This window comes from Natrix helvetica (genome assembly GCF_964273705.1).
Source record: "Natrix helvetica genome assembly, chromosome: 1".
Taxonomy (NCBI): Eukaryota; Metazoa; Chordata; class Lepidosauria; order Squamata; family Natricidae; genus Natrix; species Natrix helvetica.
In genome coordinates, this window is record NC_138548.1 from 306,723,317 (window position 1) to 306,747,278 (window position 23,962).

At 38.3% G+C, this 23,962-nt stretch overlaps 1 protein-coding gene across 2 annotated transcripts in view; it reads right to left on the minus strand.

The window, feature by feature from the left end:
- Window positions 1-23,962, minus strand: part of PHF2 (PHD finger protein 2) — a 156,113-nt gene that overhangs the window by 82,891 nt on the left and 49,260 nt on the right. The window contains exon 2 of one of the 2 annotated variants that reach the window (XM_081937062.1): window positions 2,012-2,154. The exons of the other annotated variant lie outside the window; for it this stretch is intronic. Coding sequence (XP_081793188.1) covers window positions 2,012-2,112 — 101 coding nt within the window. The 5' untranslated portion in view covers window positions 2,113-2,154. The remainder of the gene's footprint in view (window positions 1-2,011; window positions 2,155-23,962) is intronic. 2 annotated transcript variants of the gene reach the window in all.

Sequence of the window (23,962 nt, forward strand, 5' to 3'; positions counted from 1 at the left end):
TAGCAATACCCAAATAATTTGAGCAACCAATTTTAAGTATGAAACTTCATGCACATACACCTATTCTATATGATTTACCAAAAGTGAAGTTTTATAGAGCAGAATTCTATCAGAGCAGAGTAGAATTGTATCCTTAATAACTTTGGAGAAACAGCATGAAATAGTGCACTGACTTTATCAATTCACCCCTTTTCTGACACCTAATCATATATAATTTGGGATATCTGACTTGTACGAAGAATTTTGCTACCAAAATCAATTTCTGCTGCAGAAGAGATGGATATAAATGCATTTTGAATGCCAGAAACAAATCACACGTATCCACAACACCCACTGAAGTTAGTAGCATGCAGTATGACACTACACTGGGCTGTCATCTGAATGTAGGCCAGTAAAGAAACAAGACTGCAAAGGAACTATTTATCCAATGCTAAGACCTTTCTCATGGGGTATTGGGTTAAAAATCATCTTGAGGAGAAAGAAAGAGTGCAGCTGACCAAATAGGTGAAGGAACTGGTAGCCTTCCAAATGTTACTGAGCATCGAGCACCCATGGTCAACATGCCCAGAAGTAGGAAATGTTGGAATTTGTGATTCAGTGATATTTGGAGAGTTCAGCAATACAGGTAGTCATCAACTTACAACAGTTTGTTTAATGACCATTTGGAGTTACAATGGACCATTGCAGAATCCCCAGAATCCCCCAAATTCAGGCAATTGAGAACTAATTCTTATTTACAAGTCGCAGTGTCTCAGAGGTCATTTGATCACCTTTTGTGACCTTCTCACAAGCAACTTTCAATTAGGGGTGCTCAACAGTTGTGACATGCCTTGAGGATTGTAAAGGTATTTTGGTTACTTTAATATAAGTAAGTATATTATGTATACTTGCATAATCATAAATATCATAACTTTTTAACATTTTGATTGTTTCATTTGGGAAGCCAAATTCACTTAACAAGAGTATTACTAACTTAACAGTGGTAGTGATTCACTTAACAGCTGTGTCAAGATGGGTCATAAAATGGAGCAAAACTCACTTAACAATCATATCACTTAGCAACAGAAATGTTGGGCTGAATTATAATCGTAAATTGAGGAATACCTATATTTATTTTAACAGTACAGATATACTGCTGCTCCTGATAAAGCAACTAAGCAAAGCATCTAATTCTTCCTGTACAAAAACCTAAAGAACAGCAAGCATCTATCTTCCATTCTTTTAGCTTTGTAAATTGTTGATTCCGCACAAATTGTGGGATTCTGTTGTCTTCTTCCATCATCGCCAAAAAGAAAGAGCAACAGAGCTGAAACTATTACAGGCTCCATACATTTTAGGGAGTGGTCTCTTATTTCTGCCTCCACTGCATTGCATCGAAGCACTTTCACAAAGCTTAATCTCAACTGATAATGTGTCTTTAAACTAAAAATACTGAGACTAAAATCTTCCACAGAATTAATATTACTTTTAAGAGATACTATCTTCAAAACGCTTCTCTTAACTATGAAAGTATTGTTATTTGATCACAACTACAGTACTGCAGGCTACTTCTGCTGATCACCGACTGCCAGCAGTTTGGCAGTTCGAATCTCATCGGCTCAAGGTTGACTCAGCCTTCCATCCTTCCAAGGTGGGTAAAATGAGGACCCAGATTGTTGGGGGCAATATTATGCTGACTGTAAACCACTTAGAGAGGGCTTAAAGCTCTATCAAGTGGTATATAACCATAGCTATTGCTACAGCTTCCAACAGACATATAATTCTATTAAAAGTTAAAATTTTCAAAGTGAGTTCTTGACACTTTGAAGATGACAACTTTTTGTCAGTGTCTAATGTAAGTTTTGGATGTATTTGTGTATGAATATGTGCACATGTAGCTGCAAATATCTCTCTCTTATAGTAATATTCACATTATCCTAGACTAGTTATTATGGAAGCAAAATGGATCCATGAACATTCGGTGGATCTAATCTACAAACATGTTTGAATACTTAAGAGAATTCCAACTTACACAGAAAAATATTTACTCAAATAGTTATCCATGGGATTTTCCCCATGATGATTAGGTTCCACATGCTCTATCCTTCCACATGCAACATGAGGACAATGCATATGTTGTTCTCTTACTTTGGATGGAAAATGTTCATTCAATTTCTAGGATAAAAAAAATGAAGATTAATTTCCAGCTATATAATGTGACAGCTGCAGTTCTTCCTTCTTTGTCCAGAATTCCTGAATTAAGTTTGCCATCATAAAACACCATCTTCTTTGGTGATTAGGCAGGATGCAAATAAATAGATAAAATATCTTAGTTGTGACATTATTTGGTTATTCAATAGCCTTGAGATTAGATCAAAACCTGTCCAAATTCTTCCCACTATTACTGTTACCTGTCGTCCATAGTATTTGTAACTATAACAGAATAACAGAGTTGGAAGGGACCTTGGAGGTCTTCTTGTCTAACCCCCTGCTCAGGCAAGAAACCCTAAGCCATTTCAAACAAATGGCTGCCCAATCTCTTCTTAAAAGCACCCACAACTTCTGGAGGCAAGTAATTTCATTTATTAATCATTATAACTGTCAGGAGAATTTTCCTTAGTTCTAAATTGCTTCTCTCCTTGATTAGTCTCCAGCCATTGCTTCTGGTCCTGCCCTCAGGTGTTTTGGAGAATAGCTTGACTTTCTCTTTTTTGTGGTAGCCCCTGAGATATTGGAACACTGCTATCATGTCACCCCAAACCCTCTTTTTGTTAAATCATACCCAATCCCAGCAACAGTCCTTCATATGTTTTAGTCTCCAGTCCCCTAATCATAATCATCTTTGTTATACTAAACAAAGTATACTATACAAACATCCTTGTTATACTAAAATTCCCACTTCAAAATCAAAAAGATAGTGTCAGCCTAGCAAGGTAATCCAGGCAAGGTAATCCCGACAAAAAGCACAACCAGATGCACTAATTCTACTTTATTATAAGATTCCATTAGCAAAAGCTTGCAAGTCTGAAAGTATACTTCTCCCCTGTTGCCTTTAAAGACCAAGAAACTAGAGAATGTCCCTTCAGAGACATTTGCCATGCCCAAATTTCTTTTATGGGCAAAGCTGCCTGTCTCCCAAGATCATTCTCACATACCATTACGCCTAGTGAATATGATACCCATTACAACAATGAGGGCTTCAAGGAAAGAAAAAAACATTACTTTTATACTGAATATCATACTTAGAAAAAACTGATATAGGAACTTTTACTGCTTTTACTAACATCACTCCATTATTGATTGATAAAATGAACAGTTCATTTTTAAAAATTGTTGGAAATATAACAAGTAGATTGGATCGCTTTTCCTATTTAGTGGCTGTGTTGTAAAGCTCAGCAAATTTGGAAAAAAGATTTATAATAGAAGGAAATAAATTCCAAAAGCTGAATTTCCTTTCCAACCTATTTTTAAAACTCCTACTAAATCTTACATGCCCAGAAATTAGCTTTATACACAGTAACTGCTACAAGGACATTTTATGGGTTGTATTGAAAAACACCAATAATTCCTTAGAAGAATATCTTATGGGAATTCGCTTTGATATCCAAAATAACTTCCTGTTTGAAAAACAAATCTGACACAGAATCAGATTTTTGGAGGTTTATAATTCTCTCTCCCTCCCTCTCCCTCCCTCCCTCTCTCTTCCCTCCTCTCTCTCATCTCCCTCTCTCCCTCCCTCTCTCTCTCCCTCCCTCCCTCTCTCTATAAACACACACACACATCGAAGATTTGCGTTCCCTTAACATACATTATCTTACCTTCAATGATCTGTTAAATAAGGACAAATCTGTTGCTTGTACAGAAATGTGTGATTTCCACCCTTACTGTAGATTTTATTCAATTATTCTGTTGATATTTACATACTATTAGGATTTTAACAATGATGTGTTTTTAAAATATGTTCAGTTATGTAAAATTAATTAGTGCAATATTGAACATTCTTATCTAATTCTGTTATGCTTATAAAAGTGCAATTTATTAACTTTGTGCTTTTTTTTACCTGTTTTTGTCTTCTCCCCCCCCTTTTAAAGAATTCTTAATGAATATATAGCAATTTTTTTAAAAAAGATGATGGTGATGGCATTGATCGAGAGACTGCAGCTGCTGGGATTATTGCAATTAACCACCAAATATTTGCGTCAACAATCTGTGAAGGGATGCAAATTCACTCTAAAAGGAACTCCTGTGTAACTACAAGCCAGCCAATAGGTTCAAGGTCTGCACTGCTGAATAGATAGTAGGTCAAGGTTGCAAGACTGTGTTTATTGAGAGAAGGCTGGATGATAAGAAGTCAGCATTATCTTAACACATCATTCCTGACAGCACAACAATGCAATCAATGGAGATTTTCTTAGCAAGCTAGTTGTATTGTTTTAAAACTATTTTGCAAGTACAGTGCAGAAATATTTCCTACAGAAAATAAGACAGGAGGTTTAATCTTTTGAATTTTGTGGAAAACTCTAATCCAACACATTAAATTTTATTTACTGCAAGCACAATAAATAAGTAGTATTACTTGATGAATTCCTTAAATTCCTTTTTGTATAGGTGCCAGGGGACACACTGTTTTCTTCTGTAAGGTCAACTAGAGTTGAAGCGCTTCCTCTATTTTCATTTTTCTCTCATACAAGAAAATCATTAATACATTAATACATTAATTAATTAATTAATTCAATCAATCAATTTTATAGCTATCCATATCCCATACATAATTCTAAGTGGCTTACAATAAAATAAAAAAGACGTAAATATAGAATATAAAATTAAAACTAAAGTACATGGCACCTAAGCCTCAATTATCCACAGAGCCACAAAACAAACTATTAATATTTGCCAGTGACCATTTTTGCCATGCTATAATAGCAGCAGCACGTAGACTTATATACCGCTTCACAGTGCTTTACAGCCTTCTCTCAGCAGTTTACAGAGTCAGCATATTGCCCCCAACACTCTGGGTCCTCATTTTACCCACCTTGAAAGGGTGGAAGCTGAGTCAACCTTGAGCCGGTGAGCCTCGAACTGCCAAACTGCTGGCAACCAGCAGTCAACAGAAGTAGCCTGAAGTACTGCATTCTAACCACTGCACCACTATAGTTCAATGATAGTTGAAAAAGAGACGGTTGAGAAAGAGAAATAAACAGAGCTAGAAAGGGAAGTTCATAAACTTAAGCATATAGTACTATGCAAAAGTTTTAGGCAGGCGTGAAAAAATGCTGTAAACAAAGAATGCTTTCAGACATATAAATAATGATTGTTTATTTTTGTCAATTTTCAAAATGCAAAGTGAGCCAACAAAAGAAAAATCTAAATCAAATCAATATTTGGTGTGACCACCCTTTGCCTTCAAGCCAGCATCAATTCTAATAGGTACACTTGCACAAAGTCAGGATTTTCCAGGATTATAGTCAGGTGTATGATAATAATAATAATAATAATAATAATAATAATAATAATAATAATAATAATAATAATAATAATAATAATAATAATAATAATAATAATAATAATATTTATTTCTTAGCCGCACCCTCTCCCGAAGGACTCGGGGCGGCGTACAACAAAACATAGGAAATAAATATATCGACATACATATAACAAAACATATACCAAGACATATATACGACATATACAAGGAGGAGGTGAACTGATAGATAAAAACAAGTAAAAACACAATGTTTAAAAACCCCTAAATAAATTGAATGCAATTAAAATACCCCAAATAAAAAACCCGTCAGGAGCGATATAGTTGGATCAAAGTTGAGCCAGGCCAGCAACTTGAAAAAGGTGGGTCTTGAGCTTTACACGAAAGGAGCGGAGGTCAGAGGTATTCCTAATATCCGGGGGGAGGTCATTCCACAGGGCTGGGCCAGCCACAGAGAAGGCTCTACTCCTAGGCGCCGCCCCTCGACACTGTCTGGTGGACGGCACCTGGAGGAGGCCCTCTCTGTGCGAGCGGATTGGTCGCAGGGATGTATGGGGCAGAATACGATCCCGCAAGTAACTAGGTCCTAAGCCATGGAGCGCTTTAAAGATTGTTATCAAAACCTTGAAACGCACCCGATAGACCACAGGAAGCCAGTGCAGCTCACGCAGGAATGGTGTCACATGGGAGTACCTAGTACTCCCCATAATTACCCGCGCGGCTGCGTTCTGGACCAACTGTAGCCTCCGGGTGCATTTCAAGGGAAGCCCCATGTAGAGAGCGTTACAGTAGTCCAAGCGAGACGTCACCAGCGCATGAGTGACTGTGCGTAAGGCGTCCCGGTCCAGTAGGGGGTGCAATTGGCGCACCAGGCGAACCTGGTGGAACGCCCCCCTTGCCACGGCTGTCACATGGTCATCCATGGACAGCCGGGCATCCAGGAGGACGCCCAAATTGCGCGCCCGCTCCACGGGGGCAAGTTGAATGCCCCCGATGGCCAATGATGGAATTAATTGGCTGAACCGGGGAGCCGGTACCCACAGCCACTCCGTCTTGGAGGGGTTGAGTTTGAGTCGGTTGTCATCCATCCAGATCCGTACGGCTTCCACACACCGGGACATCACTTCGATGGCCTCGTTGGGGTGGTTCGGGGTGGAAAAGTACAGCTGAGTATCAACCAATTATACCAAATAGGTGCTAATGATCATCAATGTTACACATAGGTTGAAACCCAGTCATGAACTGAAGCAGAAACAGCTGTGTAGGAGGCTTAAAACTGGGTGAGGAACAGCAAAACTCTGTTACCAAGATGAGATTGTGAAAGACAGTTTCATGTCATGGCAAGATTGAACACAGCAACAAGGTCTCTCCCAGACAAAGATTTCAAAGCAGACAGTCATACCTCTGACGTGTGAACAAGGCCAAGCGACTAAAGTATGCACGAAAACATAGGAACTGGGGTGCAGAAAAATGGCAGTAGGTGCTCTGGACTGATGAGTCAAAATTTGAAATATTTGGCTGTAGCAGAAGGCAGTTTGTTCATCAAAGGGCTGGAAAGCGGGACAATAATGAGTGTCTGCAGGCAACAGTGAAGCATGGTGGAGGTTCCTTGAATGTTTGGCGCTGCATTTCTGCAAATGGAGTTTGAGATTTGGTCAGGATTAGTGGTCAGGATTAGTGGTGTTCTCAATGCTGAGAAATACAGGCAGATACTTATCCATCATGCAATACCATCAGAGAGGCGTATGATTAGCCCCAAATTTATTCTGAAGCAGGACAATGACCCCAAGCATAAGGCCAAAGTCATTAGGAACTATCTTCAGCGTGAAGAAGAACAAGAAGTACTGGAAGTGATGCCATGGCCCCCACAGAGCCCTGATCTCAATATCATCGAGTATGTCTGATCTCAACATCATTGAGTACATGAAGAGACAGAAGGATGTGAGAAAGCCTACATCCACAGAAGATCTGTGTTTAGTTCTCCAAGATGTTTGGAACAACCTACCAGCCGTGTTCCTTCAAAAAACTGTGTGCAAGTGTACCTAGAAGAGTTGCTGCTGTTTTGGAGGCAAATATTGATTTGATTTAGATCTTTCTTTTGTTCGCTCACTTTGCATTTTGAAAATTGACAAAAATAAACAATCATTATTTATATTTCCGAAAGCATTCTCTGTTACGGCATTTTTTCACACCTGCCTACAACTTTTGCACAGTGCTGTATCATGGCAGTAAAATTAACTATCTCATGGTTTTCAAAGTTCTATGCTCTTAATCAAGTCTCTCAAAATCAATCTGCTTGCCTCTCATTCTTCAAATTGCACAAACAGAACCAAAGAAAGGGAGACACTTCCCTATTCTCACTTCCTCATCCCTCAAAAGCTGTATGAAGCCCATGGTCACCTCTATTGCTGCCATTCAAACCGCTGAGAATAGAAGGTATTTCCCCCAGTTGTCCAACAAGGAATGCTGTGCCATCCTGTGCATGCTTTTAATTAAACTCTTTGCATTTACCTAATACCTAAAAGCAGTGACTATTATGGTGCAGGGGTGGGAGGAGCTGCAAAGCCAACAACACATTCATTTTCTCCTCTGTATATAGTAGGTGAACATCTCCAGGGAGGGGGAAAGTGGCTGGCTCAGCCCAGGAGCCCAGAAGTGGGTTAGGGTGATTTCTGTCTGTGAACAAATGATCAACCCATAAGAGATGCCTAAGGCCTACACTGCAAATGGAAATATTTTTTTCAAATAATTCATGACATGGTACTGTAATGATCAAAAGAGTCAAGAGAAAGAGTCCACATAATTAAGTAAGCAGGGACACACAAATTATTACGGTTTACCACAATTAGTGCAAGTTTTTTTTTTTTTTGGCTAGACATTAGAGGTCATGAGTGTGCCTACCTTCATTTAATAGAATGAAAGAGAAAACCAGTCAATGATTCTTAACCTCAAAATAACCCCCTACGCTGCAATTCTAAAAGAATTCCTCAGCTGGACTTGCTCTGGTGCAGAAATTTGGTTCAGGGAGAAGCTCTCCCTTTGGAATGGTTAGAAAGTGTTTTGTTCTCCTCATTTACTGGGAAAGGCCTCTGAGACAACAAGAAGGGGGGAATAGATGGGTGGAAGGTTTGTAAATGAGCAAGTAAACTGGGTGGTAAAAAGGGATATTTACTAATTCTTGGTTCTTTGCCTTATCTGCTGGCCTGTCTGCTTGCTTGCTTGCTTGCTTGCTTGCTTGCTTACTTATCCAATTTATATTTTGCCACAGAAAATATCAGATGCACAGAAGCATTCAACAATGCAATACAATTGCAGTACAATGCAGTACAAGCATTGAAATCTCTATAATAATAGTCCCAGTTGGACTAATGCTAGATGCTCTTTGTGAGGCTGCCCTGAAGAACAACAGGAAGCTAAAACTGGTCCAGAACGTAGCCTTATGCATAGTGTTGGGTTCCAATGTTCAGTGAAGTTATACCCCTGTTATGCAACTTGGGCATCACCTTTAAAGCTCTATTTGTCATGAGATCAGATTATTTGTTGGGTTCCCTCTCCCTGAGATTAGGTAGATTATGCATGCTCCACCAGGCCACTTCCCTTAGATGCTGCTGTCTTGCAGGAAACAGCAAGGAAGTGTCCCTTTTATGTCACAGTCCCTGCCCTGTGGAACACTCTCCCCCTTGTGATCAAACAGTTCTCCATGTTTTTAATCTTCCAGAAAGCCTTAAAAAGATCTGGCTTACTCCCCAAGGACATCAAAGCTGGAAGAGAGATTTGTGGGCTACATTGGGGAAGTTTGATTGTGGTGCCAGGTTTTTCTGATTTTGGTTTTATTGTTTCCTGTTGTTGCTGTTCATGTATCTTGTTTTTATCCTTTGGTTGTGAGCAACCCAGAGTTAAAAGAGGCAGCCATAGAAATATTTTAAATGAGCAATTAAATAATCCATACAAAAATAATTTGAGAGCAAGAGAAGAGCACATAACAATCATCATGGTATCGGCAAAAGCTCTACAGACTTTAACCTCTTCAAAAAGGTCACTACTGAAGCAGAAAGCTTGATATCTAGTAAGACTCTAGCAATATCTAGAGGCTATAATTGAAAACCACCATCTCCACCACAAGTAGGGTATCATCAACAATTTCTCCCAGGATGTTAGCTGTGAGTGTGGAGTTTCTGGTTAAAAATGGCAATCTAGTAAATACCGGGCTTTGATGCAATATTGATATGAGGGATCCCAACAACAGGAGGGGGGAAGCATCTCATAATAATAATCAGACATACCATCACAGCAAAATCACAAGAATATAATAAAACAGCATTAATTTAGAAATACTGTACTTCAGCACTAAATATAGTGACACTTAAAATATTAGTACACATCAGTTATCATAAAGACATACAAATTTATTTCTGATGCTGGAAACTTAGGAAGGCCTCTACAAGGAGAGATTTTTTAAAAAAAACATCCTATATCTAAATAGTGATGGAAAGTCACTGTTGTCTCATTGTATTTGAAAGAACTTTAGCAAAGCATTGCAAACACTTCAAATGTTAAAACAATGTAGTCCACAGTATACAGTACGCACATGAGAATTAAGCATGTGGCCTGCAAGGTTTATCCGGATGCCTTTATACCGCCTCTCCAACCAAGGTGACATCTACTTCATCTAGAAAGCCGAGGTGGCACAATGGTTAGAGTGCAGCACTTCAGGCTACTTCAGTTGACTGCCAGCTGCAGTTCGGCAGTTCAAATCTCACCAGGCTCAAAGTTGACTCAGCCTTCCATCCTTCCGAGGTTGGTAAAATGAGAACCCAGATTGTTGGGGACAATATGCTGTAGACCGCTTAGAGAGGGCTGTAAAGCACTGTGAAGCGGTATATAAGTCTACTTGCTGTTGCTATTGCTATCTCCCAAACATTTTCAGCCAAAGAATTCTGGGAAGTGGTCTGCACATCTCAAGGGACCTCAGGTGGGAAAAGGCTACAACTGGTGATGGTGCTTTCTGCTGAATATGCTCACAAACTTCCATTCCACTGAAAAGAAGCTAGGCAAGTGAGATATTGAGAGCGAGATGCATGCTTCATCGCCTTACCACAAATCAAAAGTTCTCTGGGTAGTTTACAGTAAATACACCCCCCAAAAAGTATATTAAAGCTGATCTTCCCTTACAAACATTCGTTTAGTGACCATTTGAAGTTACAACATCTCAGGGAAAAATGTGCCTTATTACTGGTCCACACACTTATTATAACTGTTGCATTATTTCCATGCTCCTGCGCAAAATTTAGGCATTCTGCATATAGTTACAATGGATGCAGTGGGCACCTGGTTGCCATTTGCAATCTTCCCAGCCAGGTTCTGACAAGCAATCTCAATAAGAGAAACTAGATTTACTTAACAACCATGTGATTCCCTTAACAACCACAGTGATTTGCTTAACAACCATGGCATAAAAGGTTATACAATTGCATTCAGTTCATTTAGCAACTGTCTTGCTTAGCAATGGAAATTCTGGTCCCAATTGTTTTTGCAAGTCAAATCAAATCAAACAAAACTAAAGACACCAAAGACAGCCATCAAAATGTAAGCAATATGGATTAGTATACAATTAGAATACTATTGAAAGGTTTACCGGTGGTGCTGAAATGATGCTAATACTGCACTTCTCTATGCAGAGCATCCTATAAATAGGGTGCCATCAGAGAAAAGACTGTCTTTGAGGCAAGGCTTCCGGACAAGGTGGGACAGTCGGCAGCTTCACACTGCAGAGTACATTGCCTGCACTACACAAAGCAAAGCTATGAGACAGAAAGTGCCAACTCTGAACACCCCCAAGGAGCAATGGGAAGCACCGGTAGCCTGATATCTGTGAGAAATCAATAGAAATGGCCTATCCAATGAACTGTTGATTTGTCTTGCTGCTTAATTCATTTCTTAGAAGAAGGAGGAGACATTGCTATGTTTGTATCTAATCTTAATTAATAGAACTGGCACACAAAGTGAATCTGATAAGTGCATTGGAGAAAAGCAACAAAGATAGGGGACTGGAGACTAAAACATATGAAGAACTGTTGTTGGGATTGGATATATCCAGTTTAATGAAAAGAAAGACTGGGGAGACATGATAGCAGTGTTCCGATATCTCAGGGGTTGCCACAAAGAAGAGGGAGTCAAACTATTCTCCAAAGCACCTGAGGGAGGACAAGAAGCAGTGGATGGAGACTGACTAATCAAGGAGAGAAGCAACTTACAACTAAGGAGAAATTTCCTGACAGAACAACTAATCAGTCGAAACTTAATTATTAATTGTTAAAAATTTAAAATGTTATTCTAAAAAAAGAATTAGCAATTCTAAAGGAAAAGTGAACATGTTATCTTGGAAATTTAAAATCTACTGTGAAATCACGGATAAGAGTTTGGATTCAAGGTTTGGATGAATTTTAGACAATCATCATCTGTAATGCAAATACAATTCAAGGTATAAAGAAAACAATATAGAAAGACAGACTATCGTACATTTCTTGATCTCCTGAGGAAAGGAAGGATATAATTGCAATGAATAAATAAATAATATCCAGATATGATCTACCAGCTTAACTGGATATTTACTACTCATATTAATCAAGCATATTTCAAGAGGTTCCCCAGAAAAAAAATGGGGTGGATACCTTGCTAGAAATTCTGAAGGAAAAAGTTTTTCTGGACAGTATTTTTCTCCCATATTTACTATGACTCTACCTAAAAGGCCCTGAATAAATCAATGTTTTTTCCATTACTTCATGATGCTATGTGCAATTACACAAGCATCTGCTCACCTCATCAACTGTTCTGGTCTCAGGAGTCTACCTAGTACTTTCACTAATGTAAGTCTGACCCCTACTTTAAAGCTGAAAGAAGTAAGACATATAACCCAGAACACAAGCGTAGCAATTTTACTCCAATCAACAACCACACTGGACATTTATTGCAACTCCTACTCCTTGGTTCTTAACAATGAAACAAAGTCACCAAGTCATCAAGGTATGATCACAGTTCCAAAAGATCTTTGTGATACAAACTAAATGCCTGTAGACCAGGGGGATCAAACTCGTGGCCTGTGGATCACATGCATCACATGTTGCTCACACCCACCCGTTTTAGCCAAAGAGAAAAAAGTTGCAATACATCATGTGACAACAACGTGGTGTTGCGAGTTTGACACCCCTGCTGTAGAACGTTAACTACTTATTTTATACAGCATCCAAATACAGTCACGTGGAAAAGAAAGTCCACTCTCTTTGAGTTCTCTGGTTTTACATGTCAGGCCATAGTAAAAATTGTCTGGTCCTTAGCAGTTCTTAAAAGTAAATAAATACAACCTCAGTTGAACAACAACATGATATTATACCATGTCATCAATCTATTTTACAAAAGGAAAGCCAAAATGAGAAGTCATGTGTGGAAAAAATATTGTACGTACATCTTATAATTCAATAGCTTGTAGAATAATTTGAAGTAATAGTTTTCTATATGACTCTCTCATATCATGGTGGAGGAATTTTGGCTGACTCCTCTTTACAACCTTGCTTCAGTTCACTTGAGGCATGTGGCCATTTGTTTATGCACAGCTCTCTTGAGGTGTGCATAAGTCCAGCAATTCAATCTGGACTTTGACTGGGCCATTGCAACACCTTGATTCTTTTCTTTTGCAACCATTCTGTTGTAGATTTGCTGGTGTGCTTGGAATCACTGTCATTTTGCATGATCCAATGTTGGTCAAACTTTAGCTGTAAGACAGATGGCTTCACATTTGACTCTAGAATACTTTGGTCTGCACGGAAGTTCATGGTCGACTGAATGACTGCAAAGTGCCTAGGCCCTGTGGCTGCAAAACAAGCCCAAATCATCACCTCTCCATCACCGTGCTAGATGGTTGGTACGAGATATTTGTGCTGATATGCTGTGTTTGGTTTTCACCAAATGTGGCACTGTGCATTATGGCCAGACACCTCCCCTTTGGTTTCCTCTGTCCAAAGGACACTGTTCCAGAAGTCTTGTGATTTGTTCAGATGCAACTTTGCAAACCTAAGCCACAGTAAATTTTTAGAGAGAAAAAGCTTTCTCCTGACAACCTTCTAACAAACCATACTTGTTCAGTCTTTTTCTAATCGTACTGCCATGAACTTTAACATTTAACATGATAACTGAGGCCTGTAGAGTCTGGGATGTAACTCTTGGATGTTTTGCAATTTCTCTGAGTATTGCACAGTCTGGCCTTGGTATGTATTTGCTGGAATGTCCACTCCTGGGAAGATTTGAAACTATACTGAATATTTTCCAATTGTGAATAATCTTCCTCACTATATAATGATGAATTTTAAATTGTTTGGAAATGCCCTTATAAACTTCAGCTTGCTGGGCAGCAATAATTGTTCATTGCTGATGTCTTTCCTTTTTGGTATTGTGTTAACACACACCTAAACTGCCGGCGATCAACAAATTCCTAAAACATCAGCTTTTATAGAGAAAGTTATATTTGGTGATGATCAATTGATCAAGGGCACTTCATTAGCAGTACCTGACTGCTACTTAGCCTCTTCATATCTATGGAACCAGTGATGGTGTACTTAGTTTTTCATATATGGCATCTCCATTTTGGCTTTTTGTAAAGAAAGTATAATATGTCATGTTATTGTTCATCTGAGGTTGTATTTATGTACTTTTAAGAATTGTTAATTTTTATTTTTACTATGTCTTGATATGTAAAACCATAGAATTCAAATAGGGTGCCACATGACTGTAGATTCTTGGCAAGGCCCTTTTTTTCTTTGTTGTACATTGTACATTGAACAATGAATTTCTTAGCAAGTAAGCCTTTAACATCTGGATTGCTCATACTGCCATTCTGTCTCAAATGACTCCATTTGAGGATGTCCTCGATTAACAATTAGAACTTTTGATGGCATTGAAAGAGCGATTATAACCTGTCCTCGTAATCATGGCCATTGGAGTATTTCTGTGGTTACGTGGTCACAATTTGCAACCTTCCCTGATGGCTTCTGACTAGAATTTCTTAAGCCAATGGGGAAGCTGGCAGTAAGTTGCAAGACATGGCAATGTGAGGTCCTCTCTTTAACAACCTCTTCAAGTACCAATGATGGCATCAGGGACTGACAAAACTGTAGTGGTTAAGTGATGTGGTCAGGTGGTTTTGCAATTTATGACCACGTCGCTTAACTACAGTTTCCAGTCGTCAGAGTTGTTAAGCGAAGACTTCCTGTATTCATATAGTTTAAAACAATTCAACAACAATAACCAGATTCTGGGGTCCATGGTCAAGGTTTGGTAGATCTACATTTTGTGGTTTTTGTTGCTATTTTATACATGCAGAAAAGCTTCCCCTCCCCACAAGACCTCAGATTATTGATAGTTTTATCCACTGTGGTACCTAGGCTAGAACATAACACCAGCCACCAGTATAATGCATAAGATGAATCATTAATTATTTCATAAGATACAGAGCAAACAGATATTCTTTACAGATCAGTCACCTGCATGGAACTCATCCTAAATCTGACTATTTTATACGGTTATAGCTGTACCTCTTTCACTATAGTGCATAGTAGGTACTGATATTGAATTACAAAAATATTGAGAGGAGTATTTTGGCATGGCTTAGATTACGATGGCAGCTATTTTTATAAAGGCTATACAAAACAGAAAAGTGAAGCAGTTGATTGTATTTCTTCTTCCATCCCAAGGCTCCTGTTAAAAGCTATTGTATGAAATACTTTAATACTAATAATAATCCTCTAATTACATGCGTTAATAGCTGGTTCATTATGGAAATATGTTCCTGATCTGTTTATTTTCCTTTATACACTGAAGCTTGATTAAAAGCCTAATAAAGATGATGATAGTGCTCTCTTCTATTCCCAGTTCTTGCTGGAGCAAGCAACTCTTACATGTAAACTCTGAAGGAGCAAAGAATACAGTGCGAAACGTGGAATTTTCTGTTGCTGAATAGAATGTGTTGTTTCAAACATCTTCAAATTATGTAGGTCAGGGGTATCAAAGTCAAGGTCCGTGGGCCAGATCTTAGCTGGAAGATGCTTAGAACTGGCCGGTGGGCCTGGCTTGGAAACAGCAAAGACCGGCTCACGGTGCCTCTGCCAGCAAAAATGGTGCTCGGGAGGGCTACATACAATAATACAATAGTAGAGTTGGAAGGGACCTTGGAGGTCTTCTAGTCCAACCCCCTGCCTAGGCAGGAAACCCTATACCATTTCAGATAGATGGCTATCCAACATCTTCTTAAATACTTCCGGTGTTGGGGCATTCACAATTTCTGGAGGCAAGCTGTTCCACTGATTAATTGTTCTAACTGTCAGGAAGGTTCTCCTCAGTTCTAAGTTGCTTCTCTCCTTGATTAGTTTTCACCCATTGCTTCTTGTTCTGTCCACAGGTGCCTTGGAGAATAGCTTGATTCCCTCTTCTTTGTGGCAACCCCTGAGATATTGGAACACTCCTAATCATGTCTCCCCTAGTCCTTCTTTCCTCTTGAGCTCTGTTTTCGCTGAGAGAGCAGGACTGCAGGAAGCTGTCGCAGCCGAAAATGGAGCTCGGGAGCCTGTTTTCACTGGCAGAGCACTCGGGCGACCACAGCCCCCCCCAACATGAGTGATGGCAAGATGTCCACGCCCACCCTGATCATGCCCATCCAGCCCCTCCAAGATAAAACACAACCCTGATGTGGCCCTCAATGAAATCGAGTTTGACATCCCAATGTAGGTGATTTAAATCTCTCTTATTTCAAACCAAGTTGAAACCGTTACAAGGAAACAAGCTACCAAACTCACCATCTGTTAACTGCCCTGGTTCAAAAAAGCACAACCCATTTTGTCCTTGTTGAATGCTCTTTGGGTGCTAGGCTGGGCTTCTACTTCTAGAAGAGGTTTTTTTCAGAATACTGCTGATAATTGCCATTATCCCTCAAAAGATGCGCCTTATTGGATTCTTCATAGTTCTGATGTTAATATCTAACTAAAACCATGCTAAAAGAAGTGACTAAGAATATTTTTTGTTGTTTTTATTCATTCCAGGTGAGAATAGGAAGTCCCTGAAGAAGTAGCTGTAATCTCTATGCGTCCGAGTAAGGGGGGAGGGAGAATCTAAATGAGGGGAAATTGACTACACTTCAGTAGGAAAAGACTTCAGCCATTTGGGTAGGATGATATTCTCCTCTAAGGACACAATTTACAATATGTGGGTATTAGTGTATCTAATCTTGCTATTGAATTTCCAGGCTATGTTAGAAACCCAGACTACTCTCTATGATTTGCAAACTAATTTGTTGGCTGTCTGCTGAGCTTCACACTTCAATTACTTTGAAGTTGAATTATCGTAAAGCACTCCACATAGGACTGCTTCTGAAAACTCTTTGGTGTTTAAATGTGTTTCTTAATGTTGTGTTTTATTTTTCTGCATAAATTCATTTTAACTGAAAATAATCTTCATGTCAAGTTTTCAAACTTAAAGATATTGCTTCATCTAACTCAACTGTCAGATAGTTGGTTTAGAAATGCATGCCATTTCATGTAAAACCAATAAGTAACAGTAGCTTATTTATGTATTATAGGTAGTCCTCAACCTATGCCCATTTTTCACACCATTGCAGAATCCCCATGGTCACATGATCAGCATTCGGACACTTGGTTGAGATTTATGACCGTTGCAGGGATCATGTGATCACCTTTTACAACAAGCAAAATCAATGGGGAATCCAGACTCACTTAACAACCATGTGACTAACTTAACAAATGCAATTATTCACTTAACAATTCTGGCAAGAAAAGTCATAAAATGGGGCTTAACAAATGTTTCACTTAGCAACATACATTTTGGGCTCAATTGTAGTCGTAACTTAAGGACTACCTGAATATCTTTCCTGCACAGTCAATTCAGCTTATAGAGGAGATCCTCAGCTTACAATAGTTCACAGTGACCGTTCAAAGTTACAATAGCACTGAAAAAAGTGACTTATGACTGTTTTTCATATTTTCAACGTTTGCAGCATCCTCATGGTCGCACGAGAAAAATTCAATTTCTTGGGAACTGACTCACATTTATGACAGTTGCAAGTATCCCAGAGTCATGCAATCACCTTCTGACAAGCAAAGTCAATGTGAAAGCCAGATTCACTTAACAACCATGTTACTAATTTAACAACTGCATTGATTCATTTAACAACTGTGGTAAGAAAGGTCGTAAAATGGGACAAAATTCACTTAGCAAATGTCTCCCTAAGCAACAAAAATATGGAGCTCAATTGTGGTTGTAAGTCGACGACTACCTGTATTGGGATTTTCCTACAATATCCCTTTGGGATAGGTCAGGATGAAAAACAATGAGTGGCTCAAAGTTACCAGTTGGCTGGGGATAAGCTACTGTAAAAACTGGATCTTCCGAATTCTAGTCCAATACTCCACGTTGGCTTAGTTTAACCATTATAAAAGAGGGGGGAAATTAGCAAATGTTTTAACTGGCCCAAGTAAAATACCGTATTTTTCAGAGTATAAGATGCACCTTTTTGCCTTAAAAAAGAGGCTGAAAATCTGGGTGCGTATTATACATCGAATACAGCAATTTTTGCCTCCCGAAGCCCCGCCCCCTTCACCAAAATGGTTGTGCATATCCTTCTGGAGACTTTCAGAGAGCTCCTGGGGGCTGAGAGAGGGCAGAAATGAGCAAAAAATGGGCCGTTTTTTGCCCCCCCCCCCCCAGCAGCACTCTATAAGCCTTCATTAGGCTATGCATGCAATTGTTTTGACAAAAAAAAATTGCTTGTTTTTGCGCCCTCCCCCAAAAGCACTCTGCAAGCCCCCCCCCCCCCCAAGGCTATTCATGCCTTTTATTTGAAAAGAACGGGGCCATTTTTGTGAAAAACGAGACATTTTAGGGAGGTTTGCAGAGTGCAAAAAGTTTTTTCCCCCCTTTTGGAAAGCTCTTTAACTGATTGATGAGAATTACATTGATCAAGTGTTGTGCCAGCACAAAGAAAGTCTTAGGTGCTCCAGATTGTCAGCGATTTCCTTCTCCAGCACATGGATAAATACACCTGGAAACATCTACCTAACTACCTATCCTATCTCTCCCCCTACCTACCTACTGTATTTCTCTCTCTCTCTCTCCCCCTCTAACTATCTACGTACCTACCTACTGACTCTCTCTCTCCCTACATATCTACTGTATTTCTCTCTCTCCCTCTCTCCCTCTACCTACCAACCTACTTACTTCTCTCTCTCCCTACCTACTGTACTTCTCTCTTTATCTCTATTTCTCTCTCTCTCTCTACCTACCTACCTACTGTATTTCTCTCTCGCTCCTTCCCTCTAACTACCAACCTACCTACTCTCTCTCTCCCTCTCCCTACCTATCTACTGTATTTCTCTATCTCTTTCTATTTCTCTCTCTATCCCTCTACCTACCTACCTACTTACACTCTTTCTCTCCCATACCTACTGTATTTCTCTATCTCTCTATCTCTCTCTATTTCTCTCTGTCTTTCTATCCCTTTATCTACCTACCTACCTAACTACTCTCTCTTTCTCTCTCTCCCTCTGTCCCTACCTACCTACTGTATTTCTCTCTCTTTCTCTCCCTCTCTATCCCTCTATCTACCTACCTACTTTTTTAAAAAATGTGCCTCTTCAAAACCTTGGTGCGTCTTATACTCCAGCGCGTCTTATACTCCGAAAAATACGGTATATTATACTATTTGTGCTTTTTATCCTAATGAAATAGCACTGTAGTTTGCAATTTTTATCTAGCAGCAAACTTTCCTAAGAACTGAGCTATATAGATGGAATATTTGGAACTCTAGTTGATTGCTACAAGGCCATAAAATTGAGAATTCTGTGTTCTTTTACATCCAGCATAATTGTAAAAAGAAGTCTGGAAGCTTCCACTTTTAGATTGATCACAGCAAGTTATGGCAATTGCATATTTTTAAATAAAGATCAGTATACAATATAGGATAAGATTTAGCAAAGATACTAAACTGAATTAATATAAAGGGAAGTTTTGAAATCTTACTTGAACTATGTTGGACGAGAGGTCAGAATAAATTTAGGCAAAAGGTCACACATTCATTTCCAGTACTTCAGATTTGAATCACATTCAAATACAACCTATATAATCTCATAAACAAATGCAGGTCTATTTATATAATAAACAGAACAATATAGAACAAAAAAAACAGAACAATATAGAACAATCAACCAATGGAATAGGTTGCCTTCAGAAGTTGTGAGAGTTTCATCACTGGAGGCTTTCAAGAAGAGTTTGGACTGTCATTTGTCAGAAATGGTGCAGGGTCTCCTGCTTGGGTGGGTGGTTGGACTAGATGACCTAGAAGGTCCCTTCCACCTCTGTTAATCTAATTTTATATACATATATGGCTATGTAAAAAGCTACAGAGGACATGGATACATTCTGTACATTTCAGAATTCAGAAAAGATTATAGCTAGATTGTCTTTGAACCAGAAATGTCCATCCAGAATTAAAATATTCTCAAATTAAAAAAAATACGTTCAAATATTCAATCAAATGGTTGGTCTTCTGAATTGCTCCTACTTGATCCTTAATTCTAATCCGTATGTTACTGTTAAACTTGTCAACTAGAATAAAAAAGGATCTTCATGCTTTAATGCAGATTATAAAATAAAATATGGTCACTGGGACATTTAATCCATCACTAATGCAATTATTTCATGAGCAATTTCATAGACTGTGAATTCAACAGTGAAAAAGGAAATATGAGTGAATATATGGTTTGCCATGGTAGTTAGCATTCAATTACAGATTTTACTTTTAATCTACCTGTTTTATCCTACTCACTGCTGTCTCTGCTGGTTTGGAGATTTGTAGTTTTAATGGCAATACATGTTCTCTGGCAAGCTTTTATTAACAAATGAGGATGTTCATTAAATTAATGTTCAGTTATGACTGCTATAATTAGGATACCTATTTCAAAGATTGTACTCTCAGATGTTCCTCTTCTTATAAAGATGTAATGTGAAGACTTACAGCTTAATATTCATATCTCCATAACATGTACTTCAATGATATAATGAGTGGGCCAAAGACTAGCTCCTGGTAATATTTTATCCACAGATTTGTTGTAAGGAATATTTCTTCTCCTTTCTCTCCCTCTTCTTTGTTCTCCTTCTCCACCCACTTCCCCTGTTAAACTTATAAGCATTTCCAGGGCTATCAAAGTATTGAAGGTGCATTGTAATTCTTGTTGAAAAGTCAAGGTAAATTAACATACTACTAATTCCTCAAGAATGACATTAAGAAGACTGAATGAAATATCTGTGTGCAAAATAAGCATGAGAGTTTTACTTGAATCAGGTCACAGCATGCACCTGCACAGTGTTGGCCAAAGTTGCCACTTGTCATATCTGCCATTTCACCTTCTGCTACCTTGTTTTCCCGAAAATAAGACCTTCCCGGATAATAAGCCCAACTGGGCTTTTGAGCACATGCGCTAAAATAATCCCTCCCCAGAAAATAAGCCCTCGCCGAAAATATTGCAACACAGCAGCAGCCATGAGGTGACCGCCTTCCCCCCCTAAAAATAATAAGACCTCCTCGAAAATAAGGCCAACCGCTTATTTCAGGGGTCAAAAGAAAATAAGACCCTGTCTTATTTTCGGGAAAACACAGTATCTACCTCACTCTTGAGGACTTTTCCACTGTAGATCTTAATGGCCAACATTTTGAAAGTAAAAATGGTTATGAGCTTATGTACAATTTGATCTTCCATCAATAACATTTTTGAAAATAGCAATATATTTGTGAAATAAATGCATGTCTGAACACAGTTCTGAGCATGCTGTGGTCCTGTGCAGTTCAGTTATGTGCATGAAATATATGAAATTCCAGCAACTCAACAAAATTGTATCTTTATGGTGTCATGTCTTAGAATTTAGAGTAAGAAGAAAAATGGGCTAAAATTCCTTTCCTATGAAATCATAGTAGTTCTTGGGCTTCAATCACTAATAAACTGCTTGCCTGACAGAATGCCCATTTTAAACTTATCACAATATATTCTGATGTAAAATTAAGTTTTGCTTGCCCAATAACAAAACAGAAGGATTTATCAGTATACATTGCCAGCCTAAATTCTAACCATTATCAAAATTTAAAGCTCAATTCCTTTCAAAGTTCTATTTTTTAAAAAACAAAAAAACAAAAATATCTCAATAGAATGAAAACCACAATTTGGTAAACCTTGATACAATGAGCACTTCAAATAACAATACTCTTGTTGTATTTATTTTAGTTGTTAGTTTATTTAGTTATTTACATATACTGTACCTCCATTTTTCAGATTGTGTCACTTGCATCTTACATAATTTGCATAATGATCTTCTTACAGAAATGACGCAAATGGAGACAAGTATAATTTGAGAAATAAAGTTGCCACAGATGACGGACTCTATGAATAATGGACATTCAGGAATAAAAGGTTTTGATCATATAATCATTCTACTGTCCTTCTCCCTGACTAAAATTGTGCTTTAGAGATTTGACAGTTATTTAATAATATCTAATTTTTAACTAGTTGATTGACTAAGCATGTGATAAGATCCTGCCTCTTATCCAGATTGTTAAATATTTTTTTAAAAAACCATTGCACTTCAAGCTATTGTTTATTCTCAACTTTAACCCCTTTGATGCTATCTATTTACAAATGGGTGTACCTAGGTATAGACAACATTCCAAAGATGCATTCCTTTAAATTGACTGTACATTCCAGCTCTACTTGGCAAACAAGCTCATCAGCCTTGTTTAGTCCTCCATATACTACTTCTCTCTTTTGATATTCTCTATCAAATAAATAAATATGCATAGAAAGAATGTGTGAAATAAAAATAATCCCAAAGCTATGTTATCTGGAATAAACTCAATGAAATCCATTGAATTTAAGCATGTCATAAATAACTTAATTCTTATTTAGCCAGAAGATTTAATCTATGTATGGTGGGGCCTAGAACCAAACCATTTTTTAAATAAAAAGCTATCTTTTAACTTAGAGTTATGGTTTTAGGAAAATCCTGCAAAGCACTTTCCATTGCTGAGCACCACCTATTACTGTATTTTTCACTCCATAAGACGCACTTTCCCCCTCTCCCAAAAAGTGGGCGGAAATGTCTGTGCATTTTATGGAGCAAATATCGCAGCTGGGCCACCACCATGGGGTCCTTTTACAGTGCTGAAGCCCGCCAGAGTGCAGGAGTCAATAGGCAGAGCTGGCACATGAGAGGACACCTATCTGTGGTTCTCCCAGGCTCCGCCTCCTGCCCTCACTTCACTGTTGCTTCATATTCAGTGCTCCATATTCACAGAGAGACAACGCTCCATATTTATATTTTTTCCTTGCTTTCCTTCTCTAAACCTAGGTGTGTCTTATGGTCAGAAACACACAGTGCAAAAAATAAGATAATTATTAGCAATAGGAGGGTGTCTTTAGATGATAGATAGATAGATAGATAGATAGATAGATAGATAGATAGATAGATAGATGATAGATAGATAGATGATAGATAGATAGATAGATAGATAGATAGATAGATAGATAGATATCCAATTAAGTACAGATTAATACACTACTATTAGGATGAACATCTACTTCTACATTATGTGCTAGTCTTAAGAAAATATGATCAAGGACATTCTTTTTGCATATCTCGATTGCCAGATTTAATTCCTGATAGTTTAAAAAAATCATATATTATTTGTTCTCAGAATATTCTCAGAAGAAATATTATTGAATTGGAAATGCCAAATGACTGATTCAATCTAAGTTGTCTTAGACTGTCAAATTAGAAAATTGTCTTCATTCCAATGCAAAAACGATTTAATGAGATTTAAACAATGCTAAATGGAAATACAGTTTTAATCCATTTCCATTCAAGTAAATTACTTGTCAATAAATAAGTGCACTTACATACAAACATAATGAGTTATGAGAGTGCAGGTCCATTCTCCGAGCTTGTGGGTTGGTTTCCAATGTTTTGTTACCAGGCTAGGTAACCTCTACAGCAGAATTTAGAGAATGTCAATGTTGGTGTTCTTCTGCTTATAAGGGCTTTGTGTTGTCAGTAGATCTTGTGATGATAGGGTCACGTCAGGTGAATGTCCTGTGCTGGGTCTTGTGAGGGGTCAGTGTGGGTCACTTCATGTGAGGGTCATTGGGAGGCAAAATGCTGGTTGGGAAGGTTAGGGGCAGATTGAAGATTGGTGCTGTTGCTGTTTGATTGTACAGTTTATTTGAATTTTCAGGGGTTCGTAGGCTAGTTGGAGGCCAATGTGTCTGTTGATGGAATTGTTTGTGAAGTGCCAAGCTTCAATAATCCTGAAACTCCCTCCAATCAGATTCATGGGGTATAGTATTATCAGAACAAAAGTATTTCTATTCTTATTCTATAGTCATGTATTTTCATGTACAG